The sequence below is a fragment of the Loxodonta africana genome, chromosome 18 (assembly GCF_030014295.1).
Source record: "Loxodonta africana isolate mLoxAfr1 chromosome 18, mLoxAfr1.hap2, whole genome shotgun sequence".
NCBI classification, from domain to species: Eukaryota; Metazoa; Chordata; class Mammalia; order Proboscidea; family Elephantidae; genus Loxodonta; species Loxodonta africana.
Window position 1 is genome coordinate 16,389,050 of NC_087359.1, and position 27,324 is coordinate 16,416,373.

A 27,324-nucleotide genomic window follows, 5' to 3' on the forward strand; every position below is an offset into this window, starting at 1 on the left:
GACGGTCCCGGGAGAGGGCGGTCCGGGTGCAGGGGCAGCACTCCGGCTCCCCGCCCCGCAGCGCCGCCCCCAAAGAGCTACCGGGGCCAGGAGGCGCCGTGGTGACACGGGGCGGGCCGGGTGGGGCAGGGCGGCACCTCCGGGAGGCCCGCTACGGCCTCTGGGACCTCCCTCCCCTCCGCCCCGGCCAGCAGCGGGCGTGCAGGCAGCGGCCCGGGTGCCCAGCAGTCGGAGCTGCATGGGGCTCACGCTCGGCCGGCGCCTCTGGCTGCTGCTCCTGCTGGCCGCCGCCTGCTCGGGGATCCTCTTCGCCCTGTACTCCTCGACCGTGGGGCCGTACCCCGCGACCCCGGCCGGAGCCAGGTAGGGCGTCCGCTTGAGACCCGACAGGGAGCGGAAGCAGGAGCCGGGAGTTCGCCGGCTGCCCGCAGCCTTCGGTGCGCCCTCGGTGTCAGTCCCTCTGGGGATAGCACGCCACGGGGGCTCTGGCGGCGGCCCTGTGACCGCAGAGCCTCCGCCGGCGTTAATCTCGCGCTGTCGGATCCCACAGCCTCTGCCCGAGTCCACGAGGGCTCTGTCGCGTTGCGCACGGGTGAGGCGCCCTGACAGCCTCACGCAGTTGACTCCAGCCCTTTCTTTTTCCAATTTTGGCAGGGTCACATGCGTCAGATAAACAACAGTCCGGCGTGGATCGGGAACCCTCCCTTGGCAACGTCACATTTCCAGGCTTTATTCTTTAGGGCAGGGGCCCAAGTCTCCCGATTTCCAACTTTGCCGGAGTCCCTAGCGGGTACCCTGCCAGGCTTGCCTTCCCGGCTCGCTCTGGTTTCTGACCTGTCCGGCCCGCTCCCTTCTCTCCGAGCCTTTCTCTCCGGCGCTGTTTGCTCCTGTTTAGTTTGCTAAGCACCATCTGGGAGGACTCCCCAGGGAATTGGGGTTGATCCTGGGCTCAGTCCAAGTCCTCCTCCTGCCAGGCTCCCCTCCCTTCTGCTTGCCCAGTGCTCCTTCCTTTCATCTGCGCCCCAGGAGGAGAAACCTGAGAGTCTGCCTTTGGCTGGTAATGGTTGCAGTTACAGAAGAAGCCTCAGAAGGATTTGGCTTTCCTTCTGGGAAGCACAAGCATATCCCAGGCGGGGTTCGGGAGGTCCCCAGCGTGCCCACAGCCACTTGCCTCTCCTTTCTCAGGCCACACTCTTGATGCCTCACCAATCTTGTTCCAGGCACAATGAGATGAAAACAAAATTAGTACATTGTCTCTGGAGACAAGGCTCAAATCTGCACCCAGAGTTGCAAAACAATGTGAAACACAGTTACAGACAATTGAGTCCAAAGGGTGTTCTAGCCCGTGCTACCTGAAGTTACTAAATCTTGGAGTCAGAAATCTCATGATGAGAAGGATTGAGAAGGGTTAGGTGTTTTAAGAAAGTGTCAATTCTTTGTTAAAATGTTTAAAAACATCAAGTACACATCCTTTCCAAATATTGAATACAACTTTTAATGAGGTTTACTGTACGTACGGCTATTATACCTCTACAAAGCTTTTTAAAAAATTCATCTTTTAAAAATCAAGCACAACCCAAGCACCTGCCCATTTCCTTGTTGATTCTCAGTAGTGCTTGCACTGTAGCTTAAGCCCCAGGGGGACAGGTCAGGACACAGCCACCATGGAGAAGGTGGGTATTCAGTCCAGAAGAGAAGCAAGGTAGGAGGGAATGGCATTCCAGGCGGACTCCCTCCAGGCCAGTAGGCTGTGTGACCATCCGGAGCGAGGGACTTTGAACCACTTGGGTGGCTACAGTGACAAGTGCGTGAAGCCACAGAGTGGTGGGGATAGGATCCATGGAGTCTCTGAGCCCAAGGACAGGGCTCTTAGTTGCCAGTTAGAGTGGAATCCAGTCTGGGGATTTACTCATGGGTCACTGGTTCTGACACCGGGGTTTCTAGACTTGTAAAATTAAGGAGAAGAAAAAAAGAGAGAGGCCTAAGATTGACATAGGACTACCAGTTGCCGTCTATTGTAAACATTATTTCATAAAAGAAAGGACGTTTTAAGGCCAGAGAATTACTAAGAATATGACCAAGCGAAGCTAAGTGAATTTAGCTTTAGGAAAAGTGCACTACACTGTCCTTATTTCTCCTCGGGGTGGTAAGACTTCCTGGAAGGGTGCAGATGACTGCCTGCCTCCCCACTCTCTTCCAGGCTCAAAGTGCAGGGCTCAGGCTGGAAGTGCTCGGGCTTCCCCGAGGGAGGGGCTGGAAGGATGGCAGGGTGAGGGGCTGGTGGAGACCCTGAAAGCAGGTGGCTCTGGAGACACGTCAGGTCTCGCTGAGGCTGGGGGAGGCCGGGGCAGCAAAGCTGAATGTTGGGGAAGGTCCCCACCACCTCCCCTGCAATGCCCCTCCTCTTGTAGATACCCCGCCCAGTTCAGCATTCCTGCCACACCCTCAAGCCTCACTGCACCATAGAATTACTGGGTGGGGGGGGGTGCCCAGCCCCCAGCCCAGCCCAATCAGATCCAATCTCAGAGGGGAGGCCTGGGCATTGGTGTGTCAAAAGCTCCCAGTTGTTCTCACGGCAGCCAGCCCTGGCTCCTCTGCCGAGGGGTCATGCTGTATTCATGGTGAGGATCTCGGGGTTAGTGGCTACGTACACGGTGGCCGGCCCCAGGTGAACGAAGGGGTGGCCTGTCCCAGGGGAACGGAGGGATTGGGATTGGGGAGGGGACCTGCGCTGCTCTTTCTGGCCCACCCCTCCAGGGTCCTACTGAAGGGAGACAGGTCACAGGCCCCCTGGTTCCTCAGCCTGCCTCAGCATCTAGAAACAAGTGACAAAGGGCCTTTGTCTCCCTTGAAACTGACATTCCAAAATCCTCCTCCTCCTGCTCCCTTGTGGGTGTTGGGGAGAGGGAAGGGGTCTAGGAGAAGCCAGACCACCCTCTTGAATAGGCAAGGGCCCCATTCCTTCCTTTCTGTTTGCCCCCTGCCACGATGCAGGGGCCACCTAGAGCCTGGGAGTGGGGGAAGGGGAGAGGGTCAGTAACATTAACCCCATTACTCTACGCTCATGATAGTGCCTGACAACAAGGTACAGTAAAAACCTGCGGAAGGCAGAACCCATGTAAGGCGGAAACCTGCCAGAGAAGGAAAACTTCAGATATTTTTCCAGTAAAGTGAGCAATAGAAAAGTGGTAAGACGGGACCCTGTTGAAGAGACCCTGAAAAAGAAGGCAGTCCCATCAACTTCAGGTTCTCACAAATTTTACTATAATTCCTTCCCTTCCTCCTTTAGGTAAGGATGGCTGACATTGAGAGAGCACTTTTTATGTGAGATAACATCAGTTCTCTCTTTGAACCCTCCCTGTCAATCAGATGAGCTCGCTACGATTACCCCTACTGCACAGATGGAGAGTGAGGTTCTGAAGAGTTAAGTAACTTGCCTGAGATCATAGAGCTGTCCAGTGGCACGGCTAGTATACAAACCCGGAGAGGCAGGCATCAGAGCCCACACCCTGCCCCATGACCCAGACCACAGGAGACCCCGCAGATGTTCACAATTCCAGAGCACACAGTGGTTTTCCTTGTGGGTAACCATATTTTAATGACTATCTCACTGCTCCTATGAACTCCCCAGTCTTGCCACTTGCTGAAGGGTTTGATTTCAGGGCAGGACATAGTAAAGTGACAGTATTTTGTGTGCCTCAAGAGAGGGACGTGAGCAAGTCACCGAGCACAGATGTAGAGCATCCAGGGAAAAGACAATTTTGGACTCATGTGGATGGACTTTGTCAGCCCCAGAGCTAAAGGGGTCAGTCCAGGAGACCCTAAGGGGCAGGTGGGAGCCCCGGATAGGGTCCATTCAGACCCTCGCTCTACTTCTGTCTTCTCCCCCAGGGATACAATGACATCGCAAGCATTCTTTGGATCCAACGCATTGAATTTCGGGACAAGAAAGGTACAGCGCTTGCTACTCTAGGGCAGTATTCAGCATCCTCAATTCAGCGGGGGAGGAGGGGAATGAACAAATGAGAACATCCTCGTAAGACTGTGGAATACACAAACACACACCTACCTCAGTTCACTGTGTGTGCTATGACTGCATCCTTCCGTAGCTGGCGTTACGACTCAGTGCCTGATTTCAGACAACTCTCCTTCCACCACTTCCCAGTAACTCACAGGTCGCCGCCCTTCTGACACCCACTTCCATCAGCACACTTCAGGTCTTTTTCAAGATAAAGTGCCATGGGTTTTATAGAATGTATTTCTTAACCACTTAATAACTGTGTGTAAAAATGGCATGGCAGGGGATTCTGACATCCTCTAACCTCACAAGGAGGAAAGAGAATCAAGATCAACAGGCCAAGGCTGACTCCTATGAGAAGGAGGTCAGACGTGCCCCCACCCTCCAACCTTTTTACCAGTTCTAACACCAGTTGTCCCTCCCACGGCACTCTCTACTTCTCTGCTGTGTTCGATATTTCATTGCAATGACCACAAAGAACCCACAGACGATATTTAGGGTTATGGGGTTTATTAGGGAAGTAACAGATTACAGTTCAGGTTCAGGGCTGCTCAGGATACAGTTCTTCCATCAGGACAGCCTCTTCTCAGCTGTGCCCACAGGCACACCTCTCTGTGGCCCCTAGGCCACTGCCAAGTGTCCCAAGGCACCCCACTCCACCAGTAAGCCTTGGCCCGAAGGCATTCAGCTGTAGCTCCATGGGGCAGGATGCCCACTGAACCATCTCTTGCCAGTCTCCTGCTGCCACTGTTTCTCTGCTGCTGCTTCTCACTGTCTTCAGTGTCACAGCTCTCTCTTTTGGTCTCCTGGTTCCAGGAGCTTCTCAACTCAGGGATGCTGGGTCCAAAGGATGCACTCCACTCCTGGATCTTCTTTCTTGGTAGTGGTGAGATCCTCCCTTCCTGCCTCTGGGATGGCTCATTTTAAGGCTAGCGGTATGGCAAAACTGACCAATTCTCTTGGTAGGGTTTCATACTGCTTATTTGCATGGTCCCACCCCCTGACTACGTCTCGCATACTTTGGACATGTTATCAGGAGGGATCAGTCCCAGGAGAAGGACATCATTCTTAGTAAAGTAGAGGGCCAGCAAAAAAGAGGAAGACCCTCAATGAGATGGATTGACACAGTGGCTGCAACAATGGGCTCAAGCATAACAACGATTGTGAGGACTGGGCAGTGTTTCATTCTGTTGTACGTAGGTTGGCTATGTGTCAGAGCTGACTCGACAGCACCTAACAACACCCCCCACAAGGGTGCCATGCACCTTATTTACATTATTAGCAAGTTATCCAATCCCCTTGGTGGGCCACAAGTACTTCATTTGCATACCCCCATCCAGTCATTTGGTGAGAGTTCAAGACTATGGCTAGAAGAGCCATATTAAGTAATTCATGGTACTGCAGGACACTCCTTGCTCTTCTAGCCTTTGGTCCTTTCATACTTGAAGGATTAACTTCCTTCTCCCAGTCATTTCGCCAGTCCAAAACAGTCCTTAACAATTAGTCCTGCAGTAGGGCAGGGTCCTAAGAGGAAGGTTACTCAGGTACCAGCCATTCATGGCTGCTGCAGGTATCCATTTGATCTAGTCAGGTTCTCCAAAAGTCATCTCAGCTTCGCCCTCTCTGGCCTCTGATAAAGTTTAACTGAACTGAGATTATTCCCTCAGAGTCTCTCTCAAGGTATCAGCATAGCAAAACCTTTAAGAAACCTTAGGTTCGGCCACTGTACTTCAATTTAGCAGCGCCTCCCTTTTTTTACCCTTTTAGTCTCCCCTTTCCCGGTTCCTGCTTCTACAATTACAGTTTTTACAATCACAATTAACCTTGTTAACAATCAGCACTCACAACTGAATCACATAATCCTGTCAATGTCTTCCCCCACCTTCTCTTCCCCAGCTCCATTAGGAAGAGAGGAATCTATTCAATGGAAGCCCTCCCTTGCCCCCCTCGTTTAATGTAAGCACACTCAAGAAAGCATGTAAGCCAGCCACTTCATGCCTTTATTTCCCCTCCCCCTGCCCCGCCATTTTAGATAAAAAAAATAGCCAGTGTTTATCCCTATCAAACTAGTACTCTGAGGAGACAAGCATGTTCCTTGGCCTAAGAGTCTTCTGTTCAGTTTGCAACTTTGGGGATCTGCATCCATAAGCACAGTTCAGCCCAGAGTAAGCCATCAAACTGCAGCAATCTACACCAGCTCTTGGTGTCAAACATCTTTCATTCAGTCATATTCTGGTCAGCTCATCCCAAGCCATCCAAGCTGGGTCACAATGGGTACCAGCCATAGGCTTAGGAGTTCACACACCTCCCTGCACTTCAGACCAGCCAGCCCTTTCTCTCTCTCTCTCATCCCCAGCCCCCGTGGGTCAAGTCAGTGGGTCCCACCTGTAAGCTCAGGAGTCCACAGGACTCCCTGCACTTCTGACTAGCCAGCCCTTTCTCTCTCTCATCCCCAAGCCCCTGTGGGCTAGATCTACAGCTGCCAGTGGAACATGTCTAAACTCAGCCCATGTCTTCATTGCAGCACTTCCCCTATTTCCACTCATTGAGTGAACCCAAGTGGTCACCACAGTGAGCTTACCAAGCTGTCTACTCACTGGCTCCCTTTAACTTCCAGCCCTAGAAGGGGGGTTCTTCTGCCACCAAACTTTTCCTGCCTCCATGCATTGAAAGGCAAACTGCTTGCTCGAAATTCAAAAAGCAGAACAGTCATTTTTGTCTCCGCAGATCCTTCCTTCAAATGCAAATTTCCTGTTCTCTCAGCAGCTCTGGGTGGGTTTGTGTGTCCTTTCAAATGCAAATTTCCTGACTCCAAAGAGTTAGGGTGGGGCTCAGGTATACACAAGGCTACTGCATTGAAATGAACATGCTGTGTTTCTTTCAGACAAATCCTAGCTCCCCATTTAGCATATCCAATCAAGTATTGGCTGAAGGCGGAGTTACATGCTCTCTGTTATCTATAATACTCAATATTTATTTCCATCATATATTTAGGTCTGCTTTACAACACTATGTATTAGAAACATTCACTATCTAGAGTACATTCAAGTAAACACATAACCCTTTTTAAAACATTCCAGTTTCATCTTCTCCACCCCTTGACTATCTTACTGTTCATATGCATATGGATTCAGGCTTCTGGCTGGTTGGAACAAGTAGACCCTGACCTCCTATCAATCATCTTGCTTATCTGGCCTGGCTTTTGCGCCAACCCATTCCAGATGCAGCTTTTCTTCCCTCAGCTGCAGCATAACATCTCTTACTTTGCTTTTAGTCATTAGAGACAACAACCAAAGTAGCTATCTAAGAATCAGAAATATCACTTCCCACACCCCTTCATTATTTCTCTAACAAAGTTCCATGCTCCCATGAATCTGGAGCCATTGTGACAAATCCCCCTTCTGATGCCAACTATAAAAACGATGTGTCAGGGCGTCTGACCTTCTCTAACTTCACAAGGAGGAAGGAGAATCAAGGCCAACAGCCCAAAGCTGACTCCTACGAGCAGAGGTCAGACATGCCTCCACCTTCCAACCTTTTTACCAGTTCGGACACCAACCATCCCTCTCGGGGGACTTTCTACTTCTCTGCTGGGATAATTCCTTGCAACAGCCACATCAAACTCACAGACAGTACTCATGGTTATGGGGTTTATTAGGGAAGTAACGGGTTACAATTCTGATTCACGAACGCTCAGGATACAGTTCTTCCATCCGGACAGCCTCTTCTCAGCCATACGCATGCCTCTCCCTGGCCTTTGGCCCCCACCCTGCTTGGGCAAGTATTACAAAGCTCTTTTAGTTCTGCCAATAAGTGTCCCAAGGCACCCCAGTCTGCCAGTAAGCCTCAGCCTGAAGGTACTCAGCTCTAGCTCCATTGGTCGGCAAACCTAGCTCCACCAAGTGCCCAGAGGCACCCTACTCTGCCAGCAAATATCTTACCTGAAGGCACTCAGTTTTCTCTCTCCATGGGCCATGAAGCCCACTGCACTGTCCCCTGCCAGTCTCCTACTGGTCTCCTGGTTTGTGTTGCCACTGTTTCTCTACCACCATTTCTCACCATCTTCAGTGCTAAAGCTTTCTCTCTCAGCCTCCTGGTTCAGGAGCTTTTCAGTGCAGGGATCTTGGGTCCAAAGGACATGCTCCACTCTTGGCTCTTCATTCTTGGTGGTGGTAAGAGCCTCCCTTCCCACCTCTGCGATGGCTCATTTTAAGTCTAGTGGGATGGCAAAACTGACTGATTCCTTTGTTAGGTTTTATATACATTATTTACATGGTCCCACCCCCACAAGAGTGCCATGTGCCCCTTGGTAGGCCACAAGGACTTCATTTGCATAGTCCCACCCAGTCATTTGATGAGAATTACAAAACTATGGCTAGAAGGGCCATATTAAGTAATTCACTGCACTGCACTGTGGTATTATTGTTAGGTTTTATGGGTCACTGGCAAAGTTTTTGAGTATTGTGTCCCTAATCCCACTTCCACCACAAGCCTTGTGGTTTTGACTGCACAGTTTTGCAAAGTGCAGTGATTTTTAGGTACTCTTTTCTTAGATCACATTAGAGCAGAAATGACTGTGCAGCTATTTCCTGCATTGTCTTTTGATGAAACCCTTGTTGTTGCTGTGTGCCGTTGATTCCTATTCACGGTGACCCTATAGGACAGAGTAGAACTGCATCATAGGGCTTCCTAGGCTGTAATCTTTTATGGGAGCACATTGCCAGGTCTTTCCTCCCAAGAAGCAGCTGGTGGGTCTGAACCATTGACCTTTAGGTTAGCAACTGAGCTCTTCACCATTGCGCCACCAGGACTGATGAAACTGGCAGTTTAACAAAGGGCACAGTTTAGTGGTAACAGTAGCCTTATACAGACCAAGGGTGTGTGGGATTCCAAAATGATGGATTACAGGACCTCACATTCCCTTAAGGGCCCTGTGTGCAGAGGCACCGATAGGAGAAAGGCTGTCATGAACCTCCCCAGCAGCCCCCTCACATATGAATCATACAGCTAGTATCACACGGGCTGACCTGGACTCCTCTGCTGAAGGGCAGGAGGGTCATACCCCTTCACTGGAGAATACCCCAAAGTTTCCCCAAGTATGAGGTGAAGGAGTATGACAGGCCAGAGCCATCAGGCCACAGGGATGTGGCATTCAGGAGAGGAAGGGCTCCAAAAACCAAACCAAACCCACTGCTGTTGAGTAGATTCCGACTTATAGTGACCCTATGGGACAGAGTAGAACTGCCCCATAGCGTTTCCAAGGCTGTAAATCTTTATGGAAGCAGGCTGCCACATCTTTCGCCTGCAGAGTGGCTGGTGGGTTTGAACCGCCAACCTTTGGGTTAGCAGTAGAATGCTTAATCACTTGTGCCAGCAGGACTCCTTGAGGAAAGGCTGGGGAGGGTAGATCTAGAAAGTTCTTTGACCCTCACTGAGCCACTGGACTGCAGGCGAGCTCTGCTCGCTGATCCTGGGGCGGCCAAGCCTGGAGGGGGGTGAGCGGCTTTTCTCTCCCTCCCAGCTCTCCTGTGGGGTCTCTGGGCTCCTGGGCAGGCTCCCCACCTGCCTTTTCCCCCATTTAACTGTACTAAGCCCTCTTTTCTTCTCACCCACAGAGCCGGCTGTGCCGCTGCCCACTTCACTTCGCGATTCAGCGGCACCCCCACTTCCGGAGGCTGTTTAATCTCTCTACCCCAGTGCTGCTGTGGGGGCGCCCCTTCACGCAGGAGCTCTGGGACAGCCTGAGCCAGCACAAAGCCCCATATGGCTGGCAGGGGCTCTCCCACCAAGGTAGCCTCACATCGTCTTGCCCCCACACTCTTCCACCTCAGCTAATCCCTGCCTCCTGTTCTTAGCCTCACAGCACTAGTGATAGGGACCTCCCTGTCCCTGCTTTCCTCTCAGAGCAATTGATTGACTCTGGGCTCAGCTTACCTCAGGCTCTGAGGGGGTCAGTGAGAAGGGCCAGGGCTGCCCCTGTGGAGTGACTCTCACCATTCTGGGACCTTCCTGGAAACCCTGGTGGTACTGTGGTTAAGAGTGTGGTTGCTAACCAAAAGGCTGGCGGTTTGAATCCACCAGGGGCTCCTTGGAAACCCTGTGGAGCAGTTCTACTCTCTCCTATAGGGTCGCTATGAGTTGGAGTGGATTCAACGGCAATAGGTTTGGGTTTTGGTTTGGTTTGGCACAAAAGGTGGCCAAGGAGAGAGGCTGTGGGGACTCGAACAGCCTTGCTCATTGTACTGCTGTGGAAACCACCCCACCTCCCAGCCTCCATGTTAAATCTGCCCCGCCCTCACCTCACCCCATTCCTCAGATTACTTTCTTTTGGAATATACACAGGCTTGAAAACCAAACAAAAACCAAACCTGGTGCCATCGAGTTGATTCTGACTCATAGCAACCCTACAGGACAGAGTAGAACTGCCCCATAGAGTTTCCAAGGAGTGCCTGGTGGATTCAAACTACTGACCCTTTGGTTAGCAGCCGTAGCACTTAGCCACTAAGCCACCAGGGTTTCCACACAGGCTTGAGAGGACTCTTATTCTGAGTTCTTGAGGAAATTGAGAGCCCAGCCAAGCGCCCCCTCCCCCACCTTCCTTTTTACAGTTTTTATCCTCTCACCTACCCTCCGTGCTCTGAGTGGCTTCTGCTCAGGCCACAGGTGAGCTGGAGCACCACAACCAGGTGGTCTTTGCAAGGCCCCAGATGACCCTCTTGACACTCCTCTCTGGCCCTCCTTGTCCTACACCCACAGCCATTGCCTCTACTTTGAACCTTTTGAATGGCTCGGAGAACGCAGAGCTGTTTGCGGCCTCCAAGGAGCTGCGTCCAGACTGCATTAGGTGTGCCGTGGTGGGAAACGGGGGGATACTGAATGGTTCCCGCCAAGGTCCGAACATCGATGCCCATGACTATGTGTTCAGGTATGGGGGGCAGGGGCCAGGGAGTAGGTGGGAGAGAAGAGTTGGGAAGAGAGCTGGCCTTCTGCCAGCCCCTGGAGAGCATCTTCTCTGAGGGCCATAGGCCTGGGTAGCACCAGCCTTCTTAGGAACCAGCTTGGCAATACAGACAAGCATGGACAAAGGAAAATGCCAACAGTAGACCCTGCAGGCAGGCCAAGGAGACCCTGAGGAAGGAGTGGCTAGGGCCAAATTTACCCACTTCACGGGGAGACCCTGAGGTCTGAAGGAGTCAGTTTCGGAGCTGGTGCTGCTGGGCCAGTGGGGCAGTGGGAGTGGTCCACATAGGGGCACGAGGTCAGGCACGGGGGAACCGTGCGGCTGGAAGGACAAACAGACAATGTAACCACAGAGCCTGGTGGGTGTCTGTTTCCACTAGACTCAATGGCGCCGTGATCAAAGACTTTGAGGATGATGTGGGCACTAGGACCTCATTCTATGGCTTCACTGTGAACACGATGAAGAACTCCCTCATCTCCTACAGGAAGCTGGGCTTCACCTCCGTGCCACAAAGACAGGTGAGTCCTCTGATGGCACACCATTGTCATCGATGGTTGGCGCCTTTGTTCCTGGAACCCCTTCTGTGGGATGGGCCACAGGGGACATGAACCTGGGGCTGTGGATGGAGGTTGTGCCATGATCTTGGCTACATGTTTTGGAGTCACTGAGGGAAGGAGGGCCTAGTCGGAGACTCCCTGCTGTTTCAGGGAGGACAGGACTCTTCTGGAGCATGGCATGTGTGTGGATTGCTAACACTGGCTGAACGCTGTGTGTGCCAGGCACTTTATATATAGCATGTTGACCCCAGCTTACCGGTGAGGAGCTGGTGTCCAACTTTGCTCAGCAATAAGGGGTCAGGCCAGGATTCAAACCCCGATGCCCACCCCAGAGTTCACAGTTCTTGGGGAGATCAAACAGGGGGAAGGGTATTTACTGAGTGCCCAATCTTCCCAGAATTGTTCGAGAAACATATGTCCAGCCCCAAGTCAGGGCTACAGAGTTGCGGATGGCAGCTAACTTCACCCAGAGCCAGTGACCCAAGAGAGAGCCAAGAAGCTGCAGCCCTTTTATGACTTAGTCTCTGAGGCTCTGGGGGGTATGGGAATGTATCCAAAGTCACACAGCTAGAATTAGAATCCAGGCCCCTTTGACCTCAGAGCTAGGGTTGTTCCCATTTCCCCACTAGAAGAAGGTGTGGTCTCTGAATTCTCACAACAGCCCTGCGCAGGGAATTTTGTTGTTCAGACACTGAGGTTCAAAGAGGTTGAGGAACTTGCCCAAGGTCACAGTTAGTGAGTGGGGGAGCCAGAATTTGAGCCTCTGCCTGCTGGCCTCTAGCTTCTTTTAGCCACAACCAGTTAATATCACACCCTGCCTCCCCTCTTGAGTGCTCTGGGCACCATATGTATGGTTGGGAAGAAACCAGGATAAGGGCTTCTATGGTACTGGATGGATCCAGAGTTGAGTGTTCTAGAAATTTCCCAACTGACCACAGAATTCAGGCATGTCGCAGACATAGTGTCTATGCCACCAATCCCTCACCGTGAAACCTCTCTTAGCTCATGACAGGACAGAACGGGTGTAGCTTTATTTCAGGCGTGGCCACAGTGCTTCTAGGAGTTATCTACTGCTACCTAACAAATTTCCCCCATCTGTCAAAGCTTTAAACAACAAACACTTATTATCTCACAGGTCCTATGGGTTAGGAATTTGGGAGCAGCTCAGGGGAGTGGTTTAGGCTTAGGGCCTCTCAAGTGGTTGCAGTCAGGATTGGTGGGAGCTGCAGTCATCTGAAGGCTTGACCAGGGCTGGAGTCAAGATGGCGCACTCACAGGTACCACCGTGTGGGCCTCTCTAAAGGATATGAGTCCTCACCACAGGGCAGCTAATTTCACCAGAGTGAGTGATCTGAGAGTGTAAGGAAGCTGTAGTGCCTAGGTCGTAAATGACCTAGTCTCCAGAGTCACACACCATCGCTTCCACTTCTCTATTATTAGAAACAAGCCACCAAGTCCAGTCCACACACAAGGGGTTGGCCATTATGCTTCACCCCTTGCAGGAAGAACTATCAAAGGATTGTGAATATGTTTCAAAACCACCACAGCACCTCAGGGTGGGAATTACCCAAGGGAAATTATCCAGTCAAGCCAGGTAGCAGAGCTGGGAGGAGAAGGGTTGTCCACTCCGAGCTAAACGTGGTCTTGTAGCCATCAGGGCTCAATGTCTCTCTTGCCCTGACAGGACCTTCACTATATCTTCATCCCCTCAGACATCCGGGACTATGTGATGCTGAGATCAGCCATTCTGGGTGTGCCTGTCCCGGAGGGCACTGATAAAGGAGACAAGTGAGTAGCCAAATGGGTGTGGGGTGCTGAGATAATGTGGAACAGGGGCTGGGTAAAACAGCAGTCACCCCCTTGCTCCCAGGACCTGTGAGGTGCGGAGAAGTAGGTGAAGAGCAGCAGGGAAGGAAGGTCACGGTCTCAGGGGGCTTCTCGAGGCAGGTGGGGAAACCCCCAAGACGAATTCAACAGAGCTTTGGGGAACGATGCCCTTTTTTCTGCCCCTAGGACAGTCCAGGTAACCCCATGTCCCCAGGAACCCTCCTGATGAGGTGGGCTCGAGGGGCAGTGTTGCTGCTGAGAACATGGGCCTGGATCTTTTGCTCAGGCTGCTTGCTGTCCACGTGACCAGCCTGGCCCCCGGTTTCACTGGGGCTCAGGCAGGCAGTGCCCACAGACAGGGCTGTCCCACCACTGGGTGTGCGCACAGAGTTTCTGGCAACTAAGAGGAGGGGCCAGGGTCTGTGCCACTCATCCTGGTGGCCTCCTTCCTGGGGCTGTAGCGGTGAAACGGGAGAAGGACAATGCACGTGGGAACAAAGGACACTTTGTCTGTCTTCTCCCACCTTACTGCCCGGCCTGGGCCCAGCTCTTTTGAAACTTCCCCCTGCGGTAGGAGGCCGTGCATTTCCAGTCCTGATATCAGGTCCCAGGAATCTCTGCCGCCCCTGCTGCCAAGCTGACTAGCCCCCCTAGCTCAGTGCTCTCAGGACAGCCCACCCACTCCCCAAAGAGCAGCTTTGGAGGGGGTCCTCACAGCCAGGCCAGGGCCCCACCCAGCCCTGGTGATTACCCAACAATTGCTCCCTGTGACCAGGGGGGGCTTTGTGACACGTGCGGCCAGGCTCTTAGGGGGAGCTCGCTCAGAGCCATCGGGGTGCACCAGAAGCCTCCCCAACACCAATGAGCTCCCCTTCCCACACCCCTAATCCGTCCCCCACCCAGTCCCCCTCCCAGTCCCGGTCCAACAACATCGTCACCACTCCCACCCAGCAGCGCTCCAGCTCTGGTGGCCTAGCCCAATCCCCGTCCCCATCCCCCACCCGGGGGGGCTCCTCCTCCCGCCAGCCCTCTCACCCTCCCACCCCCACTGTCTCCCAGCCCTCCTCCCGGGCTTCCTCCCTGACACGCAGTCCCCATGTCCAACACGTGTCCCGAGGGTCTGCCCAAGGCCCCACTCCGCCCCCCTCCAAGTCTCCCTCCCAAACGGGTTTAAAATCCATCTCTAGAAACCCCCCCCAAGCCCCTTCTATGCCCGTCGCCAGGTCCCCCTCTCAAAGCCCCACCGGCTCGGCTTCCTTTATCGGGCCCATCCGGGGCATCCCATCCTTCATTGCCCCCTACGTGTCCCGCTTCATGAAGGAGCCCCCCTTTTTCCAGCCCCCTACGGCACCACTTCCCCAGAACCACTGCTTTCCCTGCTCCTTCCCCTGTCCGCCCCCACCCCCGCCCCCACCCCCAGACTCCCTCTACTTCCCTCTGCTCCCACCTCCTCCCCACCACCCTCCGGTCAACTGCACCTACCCGACCCCGCCTGCCCTCTTCACGCCCCCATCCTCCCTCTCCTACTCACCGCCCACAGAAGTCCTGCTGAGGGGGAAGCCGCACGTGGTACCCACCGTGCTGCCGGCCACCTTCTACACCCCCTTTTCCCGCTACCACTCCCAACCCCGTCCCCACCGGGCTGCCCGGCGCCGGCTCCCCTCGCTAGCCTTGACCCCGATGTCCCACGGGCCCACATATGACATGGGTTCTGGTCGCACTGTCCACTTCTTTCGTGGCTCCTAGGCCTCAGACCTATTTTGGACCAGAAGCCTCTGCCAGTAAATTCAAGCTGCTACATCCAGACTTCATCCGCTACCTGACAGAGAGGTACAGTGGGGGAAGGCGGGAGGGTGGGGAGCAGGAGGGCCAGCTGCCCTGGTTCAACCCTCAAGTCAGTCCACACCCTCAGCCACCGGCCTGGTTACTACAGCCCTTCCCACAAGCCCTGAGTCCTACGACCAGTAAGGAGAGTCCACTTCAGAAAATTTCATTTCACACTTCTAGGTACTTCCTTGATGGAGCTGGTGTTGTATCAGGCGGGGTCAGCAGGGGATGGACAGGAAAACTCAGCTCAGGATAACACCTGGAGGTTTATTTACAAAGGCATAGGCCAGGTACAGGAAACCAAAAGGTGTAGGGCAGTCCCGGCTATTGGAGGCAGAGCTGTCATCCCCTTTAGGCCCCAAGGGTGCAATGGTTAAACACGCAGCTGCTAACCAAGAGGTCGGCAGTTTGAACTCGCCAGCCCCTCCACAGGAGAAAGACTTGGCAATTACAGCCTAGGAGACCCTATGGGGCAGTTCTACCCTGTCACATGGGATTGCCATAAGTCAAAAATTAACCGGGCACCTAACAACAACAAATTAGGCTCGAACAGAGCCAGCCCAAGGGGACCCATGGTGGGGAGCCTGGGGGTCAAACAGCCAGATCTCACTCCCCTCCTTCCCTCCCTCCAGCAGGGCTTCTCACCAGTTCTATCAAGAGCCAGCAAGGGGGCCCAACGATGCTCAGTGTAGACCAGTGGTTCTCAACTGTGTGTATGCGGGGGGGTTTGCCCCCAAGGGTCATTTAGCCATGCCTGGAGACATGTTGGGTTTTTCTGGAGACATATTTAGAGGTCCCTAAGTGGCACAAACGATTTGCGCTCTCAACTACTAACCTAAAGGTCGGCAGTCTGAACCTACCCAGCGGTCCCACAAGAGAATGGCCTGATGATCTGCTTCCACAAAAATCACAGCCAGGAAAACCCTATGGAGCAGTTCTACTCTCTAACACATGGGGTCGCCACGAGTCAGAACTGACTCAGCAGCAATGGGTTTTTTTTGAAGACACTATTTGGTCGTCATGATGGGGGTGGAGTGTCTCTCTTGAGTAAAGGCCAGGGATGCTGCTAAACATCTTACAATGCCCAGGCCAGCCCCACCACAGAATAATCGAGCCCCAAATGCCAGCGGTGCCAAGGCTGAGAAACCCTGCTGTAGGCCATGGAGGCAAGCACCCCCAGACACAGCACATGGGGTGCTGCAGAGGAACCAGTGAGCGGGGTTGGGGGTCAGACTTGCTGGAGGAAATCAGGATGAGAAGGAGGGAACAGGCCTTCCCTATGGCCCCTGTGGGCTGTCCCCTTGCTCTTTCTTATCCCCACTCCCTTACCAAGAGGTTTAATTTTAACCAAATACCATTCCCCTGAATTTATCCCCCCCAAACAAGGAATCTGGTTGGCCAGAAGGGCCAGTTTTTGAGGTTGTCCAGCCCGTGTGAATTGGCAAAGCATAACGGGCACAACCACCGAGCTAGTGTGTCTACACGTCTTTCTGGTGTTTTAATCTCTCTCTCTGCTTCCAGGTTTTTGAAATCAGAGTTGATGAACACTAACTTTCGAGACTTATATATGCCTAGTACTGGGGCCCTCATGCTACTGACAGCTTTGCATACCTGTGATCAGGTAAAAGTTCTCTCCTTTTTCAGGCATCCACAGGACCTAATTTGATCCCGCACATGAGGCCTGTTGTCTCTACACATTGGACTCTGGGCCTCTCCCCTCTGGGCAGAGAACCCCCCAGCTAAAGGAGGTGGAGGGGGTGCCAGGGCTGATTGCTCCAGCAGTCAGGGTCCTCTGGGCGCCAGCTCCCAGGCCCACCTTACCTCCTCTCCTGCCTCCACCAATCGCACTTCCTTCCTTCACTCCCTCTCCCCCAAAGCAGCCACTCTGTGCGCAGAAGGCACAAATTATCCACCCTTCAGACTGCTCTTCTGAAAGCAAGGTCCTCTTGACAGAACTGAGCAGGGCCATCCTTTTATGGGGGCATTCTAGAGCTGGGGCTGGGCGGTAAGTAGGCTTAGCCTTCCCCACACAAAACCTGAAAAGTGTATGTGAATGCAACTGACATATGCATTGTGGGGGGGCAGAGAGGCTGAAAAGCGAATTTTCAAGAAAAGGCAGTCACCCCCACTAAAAGCATTACAAGAGCTAGAGGCCACACACCACTCAGACTCAGGCCCCCCACCTGTCCCCGTTTTAACGCAGGAGTCTCGCTAGGGTAGGAAGAGGTAGTCCTGGGCTTGTGTCTTCATCCTTGAGCTTCATGATCACGGCTTTGGGTTCAAAACCCAGCTCTGCCACTCACCAGCAATGTGACTAGGGACACATTTGTGGTCTCCCTGACCCTGTGCCTTTCTGAATTGGTCACTTCACTTGCATCTGGAGAACATCAGTAAATGCTAACTTGCTGTCTGTCCTCACACAGGTTAGCGCCTACGGATTCATCACCAGGAACTACCGGAAATTTTCTGACCACTACTTCGACCGAATAAAGAAGCCACTGATATTCTATGCAAACCACGACCTGCATCTGGAAGCCGCCCTGTGGGGGGACCTGCACAAGGCCGGCATCATCTGGCTGTACCAGCGCTGAGCCCCAGCCCCCCAGTCCTTTGCTTCCCCCTGCAGAGCTGTGGCTCTCGGGCCTTTCTTTCATCTTCTCAGCCTAAGGAAGGGGCTCCAACACCCATGACCCTCCCCTTCTTCCCAACAAAGGACCTAAAAGGCGGATTCACGAAGGTCGCGGAGGCCTGTTCCACGTGGGACACCTGATCTTCTCCCCCGAGATGGACATCCCAACCTTGGCCAAGAAAAATGAACCGCTTCCCACAGAACACTCCCAGAAGAGGGCATTCCCACCAGCAGGGAGCAGTCTACCTTAGCTGAGCATCTCAAAGCAGGCAGTTGGTAGTGAGCTACTTTAGGAACGTCAGTGAAGCGGCTCCGGGCAGATCAACAGTACCAAGTACCTACCAGCAGTGCCAAGTACAAGTACCAAGTATCTAAGAGTAAGACCAAGCAGCAGTACAGGCAAATGCACACCTCCCAGCAAAATCCTCCCGCTAGCCAAGTCAACATTTCAAATCTCACACAGAAACTCCCAAGTGATTCTTCGACAACTCAAGTCTTTGAGAACATGGTCAACTTATTTCTGATCTACGGGTAGGGGAAGCGCACTCCTTGCATGAGAAAGTGGGAGAAATGGAATTTGGCAAAATGTAATTCACGACTAGATTTAACTGCATAAACGATGAAATAAATGACCATTTTGTCCTTGTGTTGGGGATGTAGAGGAAGCAGTGTGTCTAGAATTCAAGAACCAGGTGGGTTCTGGGTACTTGAAGAGGATCAGTGCATGGAAACCTGTCTGCCAGAAGAAAATCCCACTCAAGGGGCATTACCACCTTGTCACCTAAAGTATGACATTAGTGGATGGTGAACCCTTGGCCTTAGGCATCAATAAATTTGAGCTCAGGAAGTAAGGCAGTTTAATAATTTTAGACAGGTAGGTTTTCAGTCGAGGTTTTAGCTGTCTCACGCCACGAGTGTACACCAGGTCCTGGGAATCCGTCCTGGTGACTGGTGGCTCTGGACACCTTGAGGGGCTACACCGTACATTACTGCAGAAGGTCTGTCAGGCTAGTAGTAGGCAAGAGACCTCCCAAGACCCAGGATCGGGCCTTGGAAGAGTGATTTTATTAGCACACTTAAAGGATGAACTTGGTCACCAAAATAAAAACACTGCTGCTTTAGGGATTCAGAGAAATTTGATAAACACAATGGACACTTGGGTTTTAATTACTAGAGCAAGCTACTTGGGAAACAAACCATGGCCCCCTGCTGCCTCCAGGGCAGGAATCAGATTAGAGGAACCTGTTGATGCCTTCAAAGTCCCTGGGTGGTGCAAACAGTTAACATGCTGGACTGCTAAGATAACAAAAGGTGGGAGGTTCAAGTCCATCCGGAGGTGCCTCGTAAGAAAGGCCTGATGTTCTACTTCTCAAAAATCAGCCTCTGAAAATCCTAAGGAGCAGCTGTACTCTGACACACATGGGGTCACCATGAGACAGAGCTGACTCGGCAGCACTGGTAGACTTAAGGGTCACTGGCATCAGGTCAGGGCCTCTCAGACCGGCTTTACTTGCCAACACCAACTTGTCCCTCTGTCTTGAAGCTGGCAGTGCCTAGTATGTTCCTCTGGATAAAATAACCTGCTTTAAAAAAAGGCGAATGTGGGCAATTTATTTCCTTCTGACAAACAGGGTAGCCTAGTATCTTACAGAATGATTTTTTAGTGAAGAATCTGCTTTGCTTTGTAACCCAACATTGCCCCGATGTAGGAGCCCTGGCCCCTCCTTACCCACACTTTCTGACTTTTCCCATTCCCAATCAAATCTGCAGATACAGACAGGACTTCTGTCAACCCTTATTAGATCTGAAATAAGAGAGCTAGGGCCATATGTGTGGGTTGCAACCCACCACTAGGACAGAAAAATCAATTTGAGACACTGGTGGTTCAGTGGTAGAATTCTCGCCTTCCATGCGGGGAGACTCAGGTTCAATTCCCAGCCAAGGCACTTCGTGCACTTGTGTGTTGCCATGAAGTGGAACTTCCAGAATAAGACCGACCAGGAAGGCCCGGCAATTTACTTTCTAAAATCAGCCCATGAAAACCCTACAAATCACAACGAAACTGTCCGATCCGCAACCAATCATGGCGATGGTGCAGGACCAGAGGGCAGTGTGATGTTGTGCACAGGTTGCCATGAGTTGGGGCTGACTCAACGGCAAAACACAACATCAGATTATATTCTGTGGAACTGGGATTAAGTGTTCTGTGAAACTTCACTCACGACAAGAAATCTGTGTGCTGACTCGCAAGATATAATGCTCTTGCTGAGAACCTCCGGCAGAGCCTGAAAACCACTATGCTAGTAAGTCAGGTTAAAAAAAAAAACTTTTATTTGTGTTTCAAAATCCACTCCAGAAATGTTTCTCTAGGCTGAGCACCTGTTCCCCCTACAGCCTTCTTCCAACAGAGTACATATGTGGTAACTCCTGAGCCTCCATTTACAATCCCCCTGTCCTCCCCACCTGTGAGAACACACCCAGCTAGGCCCTTATCTCACTACCTGCCAATGGCTTTCTGGGATCTCACTGCTGAACTCCTTGGCTACTTCTGAAAATGAAGCACACAGAGCTCCTGAATGATTCTCCCTTTTCCTCTGGCTGTTAGTAGCAGAGCTGTATCGGTCACCTCTGTGAACAGGTCTGAGGCCAGGAGCACAAGTCCTGTGCCTGGAGTCACAGCACAAAGGGGCACACAGTCCAAAGTGAGGCCACGACCTGTAAAGCCGAAGAACAACAATTTGAAATAATGGTCAACTGATTCAAAGCTGAAAGCTGAATGCAAAGGATGATGGAGTTAGGGGAAAGGGCAGTTTAGGAGCACCCATTCCAACCAATCCTGTGTGACGCATATGCCTCCGCTAGGGAGAGGGGCCCACAGTCCAGGCACCATCACGTGGCCTCAGAGCAAGCTGGTGCCATCCCAGGGTGGCTCCACAATGCAGCCTGTAGGAGCCAGTGCTGAGGGAGCCCTGACAGGTCTCCCGCAGAGCCCCTCGAGATGCAAAGCCTTAAAGTCAAACCTAAAGGTTGATGAGGCATCTGTGAGCAGTCAAGTCTACTCAGTAGTAGAGGGGAACCGGGGAAGCAGATTTTCTCACTGTTGGTATGCCCTTCCACTTTGTTTCACTTGCAGGCAGGAAGCTGCTGGGGCCAGTTTTCAAGCTCATGAAAGCTTGGCCCAAACACAGCCCCCTGGTGATCGAACAGAAACTGTGACCTTAGAGTGGGCACACGCCCCACAACTTCAGGAGAAAAGACAGCCATCTTTCTGTGCCCGTCTCAGGCCTGGCATTTACATGGAAACAAAGCCAGAGCCCTCCAAGTGCCACTTGGCTGTTCACATGCTCCTGTTTAGGAGCAGCCCCGCGCCAGCAGAGCCAGACATTTCTCAGGAGAGCTCCCTGTGCAGTAACAAAGCACCTGGCAACTGAATCGCTCTGCCAACACCACGGCACCTTCTCCTGAGGTGGGGGTCAGAGGGTCACGGGCACCTTCACCACGACAGCTGGCCTACATTCCACGTTCCCATCTCAGCTTCCAAGAGCTCATTCGTTTCCCTGCAATGTGAAACAAACACCCTTCATTCCACAACAACAGCATAAACCAGAGCCTGGTCACCCACCATTTCTGCCATCTCCTAGGGTTCCCTGCCCACCACTGCACATAGCCTATGCCCTCAGAGCTAAAAATTAGGGGCCTGGAGCATGACAAGAGGGCAGCCACGCACTGGTTTCCAAATTTCAGATGAATGATGCACTCAACCGGGGATTTACAATTCTCGTGGGAGTCCATTCAATTTGACCCCTTAGAGAGCCTGGACTTTTTTTAAGAGTGCAGGGCCTGACCCTTAACCCTCTGGATGGATTACTCTCCCTCAGTCACGATTTTCAGACAGAAGTAGCTAAACAACACAAGCTATGGCTTCTTAGGAACAGATGTAAACACAAAGCTTACAAATCACAGGCATTATCTCACTTGCCTCGGGCAAACCTGGCACAGAAAACAAGCCCAACTCAAGGTCTCCTTGCCACTCGGCATAAATCCCAAGGCCAGGGCAGGGAAAGACAAAAGGAATGCTCCAAAATAATTCTATTATGAAATCATTCTGCATCCCACTTTGAAATGTGGCGTCTGGGGTCTTAAATGCTGACAAGCAGCCATCTAAGATGCATCAATTGGTCTCAACCCACCTGGAGCAAAGGAAAATGAAGAACACCAAGGCCACACGACAACTAAGAGCCCAAGAGACAGAAAGGGCCACATGAACCAGAGACCTACATCATCCTGAGACCAGAAGAACTAGTTGGTGCCCAGCCACAATCGATGACTGCCCTGACAGGGAGCACAGCAGAGGACCCCTGAGGGAGCAGGTGATCAGTGGGATGCAGACCCCAAATTCTCATAAGAAGACCAAACTTAATGGTCTGACTGAGACTAGAGGAATCCTGGTGGCCATGGTCCCCAGACCTTCTGTCGGCACAGGACAGGAACCATCCCCGAAGACAACTCATCAGACATGAAAGGGACTGGTCAGCGGGTGGGAGAGAGACACTGATGAAGAGTGAGCTAATTATATCAGGTGGACACTTGAGATTGTGTTGGCAACTCTTGTCTGGAGGGGGGATGGGAGGATAGAGAGAGAGAGAAGCCGGCAAAATTGTCACGAAAGGAGAGACTGAAAGGGCTGACTCAAGAAGGGGAGAGCAAGTGGGAGTAGGGAGTAAGATGTATGTAAACTTATATGTGACAGACTGATTGGAATTGTAAACGTTCACTTGAAGCTTAATAAAAGTTAAAAAAAAAAAAAAAAAGGAACGCTCCACCCATGCCTGTTTGGACCCTCTCTGCTTCCGCACAGGAGCAACATCTGGCTCAGCTCCAGTCTCAGTGCTCAGCTCCCAGCCCAGGGTGGCAGACCCTACTGCAGCTAGTTGCTTCTCCTCCTGAGGGATGCGGTTCATCCTCAGAAGTGGTGGCCCAAACTGCACCTGGCGAGAAACAGAAGTTAAAAAAGAAAAATCTACTCAAGATCCATTCAGATAACTCTCAAGTAACTCTTTAAGATCGTGCCTGAATTTCCTAAAAACAAACGTGTGCAACTGAGCTTCAGAAAGCCAAGCTCCACACACAAACACCTCTGTCTTCAGACAGGGATAACTTCGTATCATCATCAACTCAGCTCCCACCAACCTGCCAGCCCACAGTACTGGCATCCTCAGTGCCAAAAACAAACAAAAAACCCACTGCCATCAATTCCAACTCACAGCGAGCGACCCTATAAGACAGAGTAGCTCTGCCCTATAAGGTTTCCAAAGAGCTGCTGGTGGATTTGAACAGCAATCCTTTTGGTTAGCAGCCAAACTACATGCAAACTATTTTCTTTACTCAAATTTTGCTTTACTTTCCTCATGAAAACTCTCAATCTTGCCTACTTTATTAGACTACACAATTCCTCAAGGGCGAAAGACCTGGCACAGCCACAGTTCCCTGCCCTTCAGATGGGGCCACTCGGCACAGAGCACCTGGAAGCCACGAGTACGCGCGCTCCAGGGTGTCAGGAAAATGCCCGACGGTGCAGTTCTCATCATCTCTGCCAGCCTGCTGACGACCAGCCGCACAAACAGTCGCTGCTGCCAAGAACTAGTGACGTCATACAAGGTCACTTCTTCACTCACCTGTGCACAAAAATACCCTGCAGGGCAGACCAAACATGTGGCCTTCAGGTTTTTAAGACAGAGGATTATAGATCTGCCATGAGAGCTACTTAAAAACTGCCAGCACTGTAATCTTGCTGTAATGGAATCCTCACGCTAAAAGCAGATCAGGTCATCTGATCGTCCCTACACGTCTGCTCTTGGAGTGGCCCTGCTTCAGAGCCATTCTCCCCCAAGGCTCCAAGGAGGTGGGGCCCAGAAATGTGGTTCTGACGTGTAGCCAGGTTTGGAAGCCACTAACCCAATCCAAGGGAGCCCTGGTGTCACAGAGGTTAAGAGCTACGGCTACTAACCAAAAAGTTGACAGATTTTATCTACCAGCCGCTCCTCAGAAACGCTATGGGGCAGTTCTACTCTGTCTTACAAAGTTGCTATAAATTGGAATCTACTTGAAGTCAACAGATTTTTTAAACTCAATCCATCATCCCCATTTTACAAAACAAGCTAAGGCTCTGGTGTGGTTATTTGCTAACAGAGCCGTGAGCAGAACCCAGATCTCTGGAGCTGGTCTAATACAGGGGCTCTTAACCTTGGATCCACTGCCACTTTGGGTGGAGAATTCTTTGTTGCGGGGACTGTCGTATACATTGTAGGATATTTCGCAGCACCCACTAAATACCAGTAACAACCCCCCTCCAGTTATGACAACCAAGAAAGTCTCCAAACACTGCCAAATGTTGGGGCTGGGGGGGTTCCCAGTTGACTACACAGCCATGACTACGATGGAGAGCCCAGCTTATTTACAGACAGCCAAAATGAGCCAGACTTCACACAGATCTGGGTTCAACCCCACCTTTTGGCATTAATCAGCTGTGTAACTTTGGGCAAGTGAACCCTCTAAGCCTTGCCCTTTTCTCGAGGTGCCCCTGGGTATGTTCAACCTTCTAACCTTTCGGTTAGTGGCCAAGGGCTTAACCATCTGCACCACCCAGGGACTCCTAAAGGGACCCTAACCTATGGAAGAGGTCAAAATCTTACCACCTACAGGTATTTTATCACGAAGCTCCTTATACTCAACATCTTGAGGTGAAGGTTTTCATGTGAATTTTTCAAAGTCCATAGTCAGCACCTTTAACCTAAAAGAGAAATAAGGATAACAAGCTTCGCTCTACAGAAATGACCTTGAGGTATTTATTCTAGAGATTTGTTATCAAAAAGCTGAGCCTCAGCAAGTCAGAACTCCTCACAAATGAAGTCATTTCAGACAGGGATAACTTCAATCATCCTTGGCTCAACCAATAACAAACATTTCTAAATCCCCACAAACCAAGATTTAATTTCCAAATGTCCCTTTCAGCTCTATGGAGTGCCATCCATTTTTGTTTCAAACAGTGACACCCAAAAACCTGCTGCCATCAATTCTGACTCATGGCAACCCTGCGTTACAGAGTAGAATTGTTCCATAAAGTTCTCAAGGCTGTGTCCTTTCAGAAGCAGATCATCAGGCCTGTCTTCCAAGGTAGCTCCAGGGTGGGTTTAAACCACTACCGACCTTTCAGTTAGGAGCCACATGCTTAACTCTCTGCACCACCCAGGGCCTCTTAAAGGGACCCTAACCTATCTAAACCTGTGAAAGAGCTCAAAATCTTACCATCTACAGGTATTTTATCACGAAGCTCCTTATATTCAACGTCTTAAGGTGACAGTTTTCATGTGAATTTCTCAAAGTCCACAGTCAGCACATTTAACCTAAAAGAGAAATAAGGATAACAAGCTTCACTCTACAGAAATGACCTTGAAGTGCTTATTCTCAAGGTTGGTATCAAAAAGCTGAGCCTCAGCAAGTCAGAACTCCTCACAAATGAAGTCGTTTCAGACAGGGATAACTTCAATCATCCTCAGCTCAACCAGTAACAAACATTTCTAAATCCCAGCAAACCAAGACTTATTTTCCAAGCACCTCTTTCAGCTCTACAGGGTGGCATCCATTTTGTTTCAAACCGAACCCCTTGCCGTAGAGTCGATTCTAACTCATAGCAACCCTATAGGACAGAGTACAACTGCCCCATAGGGTTTCCAAGGAGTAGGTGGTGGATTCGAACTGCTGACCTTTTGGCTAGCAGCCGAGCTCTTCACCACTGTGACACCAGGGTGACAACCAAAAACACGTTGCTGTCAATTCCGACTCACGGCAACCCCGTGTTACATAGTAGGACTGCTCCATAAAGTTTTCAAGGCTGTGTCCTTTCTGAAGCAGATTGCCAGGCCCGTCTTCCAAGGCACCTCTGCGTGGGTTTAAACCATCAACCTTTCGGTTATTGCCAAGTGCTCAGCTGACTGCACTACCCAGGGACTCCTAAAAGGACCCTAACCTATGCAAACCTGGGAAAGAGCTCAAAATCTTACCGTCTACAGGTATTTTACCACGAAGCTTCTTATACTCAACATCTTAAGGTGATGGTTTTCATGTGGCTTTTTCAGAGCCACCGTCAGCAACTTTAACTAAAACAGAAAAAGGATAACAAACCTCACTCTGCAGAACAACCTTGATGTGCTCATTCTCAAGACTGGTATTAAAAAGCTGAGCCTCAGAGAGTCAGAACTCCTCACAAAAGAAGTCGTTTCAGACAGGGATAACTTCAATCATCTTCAGCTCAGCCAGTAACAAACATTTCTAAATATCCGCAAACCAAGACTTAATTCCCAAATGTCCCTTTCAGCTCTTACAGGGTGGCATCAATTTTTGTTTCAAACAACGACACCCAAGAACCCATTTTTTCCATCAGTGGGTCAATTTAGCCGCCAATTCCAACTCATGGCAACTGTGTTACAGAGCAGAATTGCTCCATAAAGTTGTCACCGCTGCAACCTTTCAGAAGGAGATCACCAGGCCTGCTAGTAGGCCAATGCTTACCTGTCTGCGCCACCCAGGGACCCTAGGTGGCCCCAAACTACACTGGGACAAACCCTTCCCATTTTTACCATTAAAAGAATTAGCGTTCTGTGGATGCTAAGATTCTGGCAGTTTTGTTACACATCCCTAACTTGATTTGTCTGTGAACACGTATTTGGAGACTTGAACTTACTTCTGAACAAAGTATGAGGTAGATATTTACGACAGGCCTTCACGCCAGCTCTAGTTCCTCATTTTTGGTGACCACCCAGGTCCAGGGGCACCCATTCGTACTCATTTTCAGGGTTTCTCCATTATTTTTAACCCGCAGCTCTGCTTCTCCCCATCTCTTCAGATGCCAAAAAAAGGCCTGTGGAGATGAAAAAAATGAGCACGTTAAGCCTCGCTGTAAAACTACCGATTGTAAGAAAGGTCCACTGTCCCACCAACTCCTATCTGTAGAATTACAGAAAAGCTAACGGTTGGGGCTTGTCCTCAAGGCAACAGTCACCTGTTAAGACTCCCGATGCTGCATGAAAAACTGCACTCTCAGATCGTTCGCCCACTGGGCGGCCAGGGTAGACAGCACACAGGAGGCACAGGGGATCGCACAGGCTGCAGCCCGTCTCCCAAAAGGGGCTCTTTGGCGTCAGAGACGGACTTGAGCTCGCTCCCTGCCTCCACATAACATCAGCCCTCGACGCCTGGGCCGCGTTTTCTCATCCAGTATCTCATTAATTCTCCCAGTTACCTAGGAGGGGGAAGATCGGCCTTATCGCCACCATTTCTCCTCTGAGGAAGAGGAGGCTCTGAGAAGGCAAGTGGATTAGCGCCGTGTCAAGGGCGATCCCATTTCCCATCTCCGCAGCCTTACCGCCGCCCTAAGACTGAGCCTACCCGCCGCCGCCATGACTCCCAGCCACGCGGCGGGCCGCAAAAAGAACGCGAGACTGCGCCT

General features: G+C 51.4%; 2 protein-coding genes, 1 long non-coding RNA gene and 4 other non-coding genes across 9 annotated transcripts; 2 read left to right on the top strand and 5 right to left on the bottom strand.

Moving 5' to 3' along the window:
* Positions 1–238: 238 nt before the first annotated feature.
* ST6GALNAC2 (ST6 N-acetylgalactosaminide alpha-2,6-sialyltransferase 2) lies at positions 239–19,418 on the top strand. Its single transcript, XM_003417239.3, has 9 exons — positions 239–363; positions 3,892–3,952; positions 9,634–9,808; positions 10,775–10,943; positions 11,359–11,497; positions 13,221–13,324; positions 15,110–15,193; positions 16,712–16,811; positions 17,614–19,418. The coding sequence occupies exons 1-9, from the start codon at positions 239–241 to the stop codon at positions 17,779–17,781; spliced, it is 1,125 nt and encodes a 374-aa protein (XP_003417287.1). The 3' UTR covers positions 17,782–19,418.
* LOC135228069 (uncharacterized) lies at positions 13,326–15,116 on the top strand. The gene has a single exon (XM_064270692.1). It carries the CDS (start codon positions 14,225–14,227, stop codon positions 15,107–15,109), a length of 885 nt encoding a protein of 294 aa, XP_064126762.1. The 5' UTR covers positions 13,326–14,224; the 3' UTR covers positions 15,110–15,116.
* Positions 19,419–20,127: 709 nt separating the features above from the next.
* On the bottom strand, positions 20,128–27,315 carry LOC104846540 (uncharacterized). Of its 3 annotated transcripts, XR_010318288.1 has the most exons (8): positions 26,878–27,315; positions 26,560–26,736; positions 25,880–25,975; positions 25,125–25,222; positions 24,519–24,609; positions 22,649–22,807; positions 21,240–21,376; positions 20,128–20,534 (listed from the first exon to the last, which is right to left on the bottom strand). It is a non-coding gene; the product is annotated as an uncharacterized LOC104846540 (long non-coding RNA). The 3 variants fall into 3 exon arrangements; XR_010318286.1 differs by having other exon boundaries at positions 20,128–21,376; positions 26,878–27,314; XR_010318287.1 differs by lacking the exon at positions 21,240–21,376 and having other exon boundaries at positions 26,878–27,313.
* Positions 22,919–22,998, bottom strand: LOC111752626 (small nucleolar RNA R38). Its single transcript, XR_002787519.1, has one exon. It is a non-coding gene; the product is annotated as a small nucleolar RNA R38 (small nucleolar RNA).
* Positions 24,692–24,768, bottom strand: LOC111752625 (small nucleolar RNA R38). The gene has a single exon (XR_002787518.1). It is a non-coding gene; the product is annotated as a small nucleolar RNA R38 (small nucleolar RNA).
* On the bottom strand, positions 25,304–25,380 carry LOC111752627 (small nucleolar RNA R38). Its single transcript, XR_002787520.2, has one exon. It is a non-coding gene; the product is annotated as a small nucleolar RNA R38 (small nucleolar RNA).
* LOC135228148 (small nucleolar RNA R38) lies at positions 26,055–26,131 on the bottom strand. The gene has a single exon (XR_010318478.1). It is a non-coding gene; the product is annotated as a small nucleolar RNA R38 (small nucleolar RNA).
* Positions 27,316–27,324: the final 9 nt, after the last annotated feature.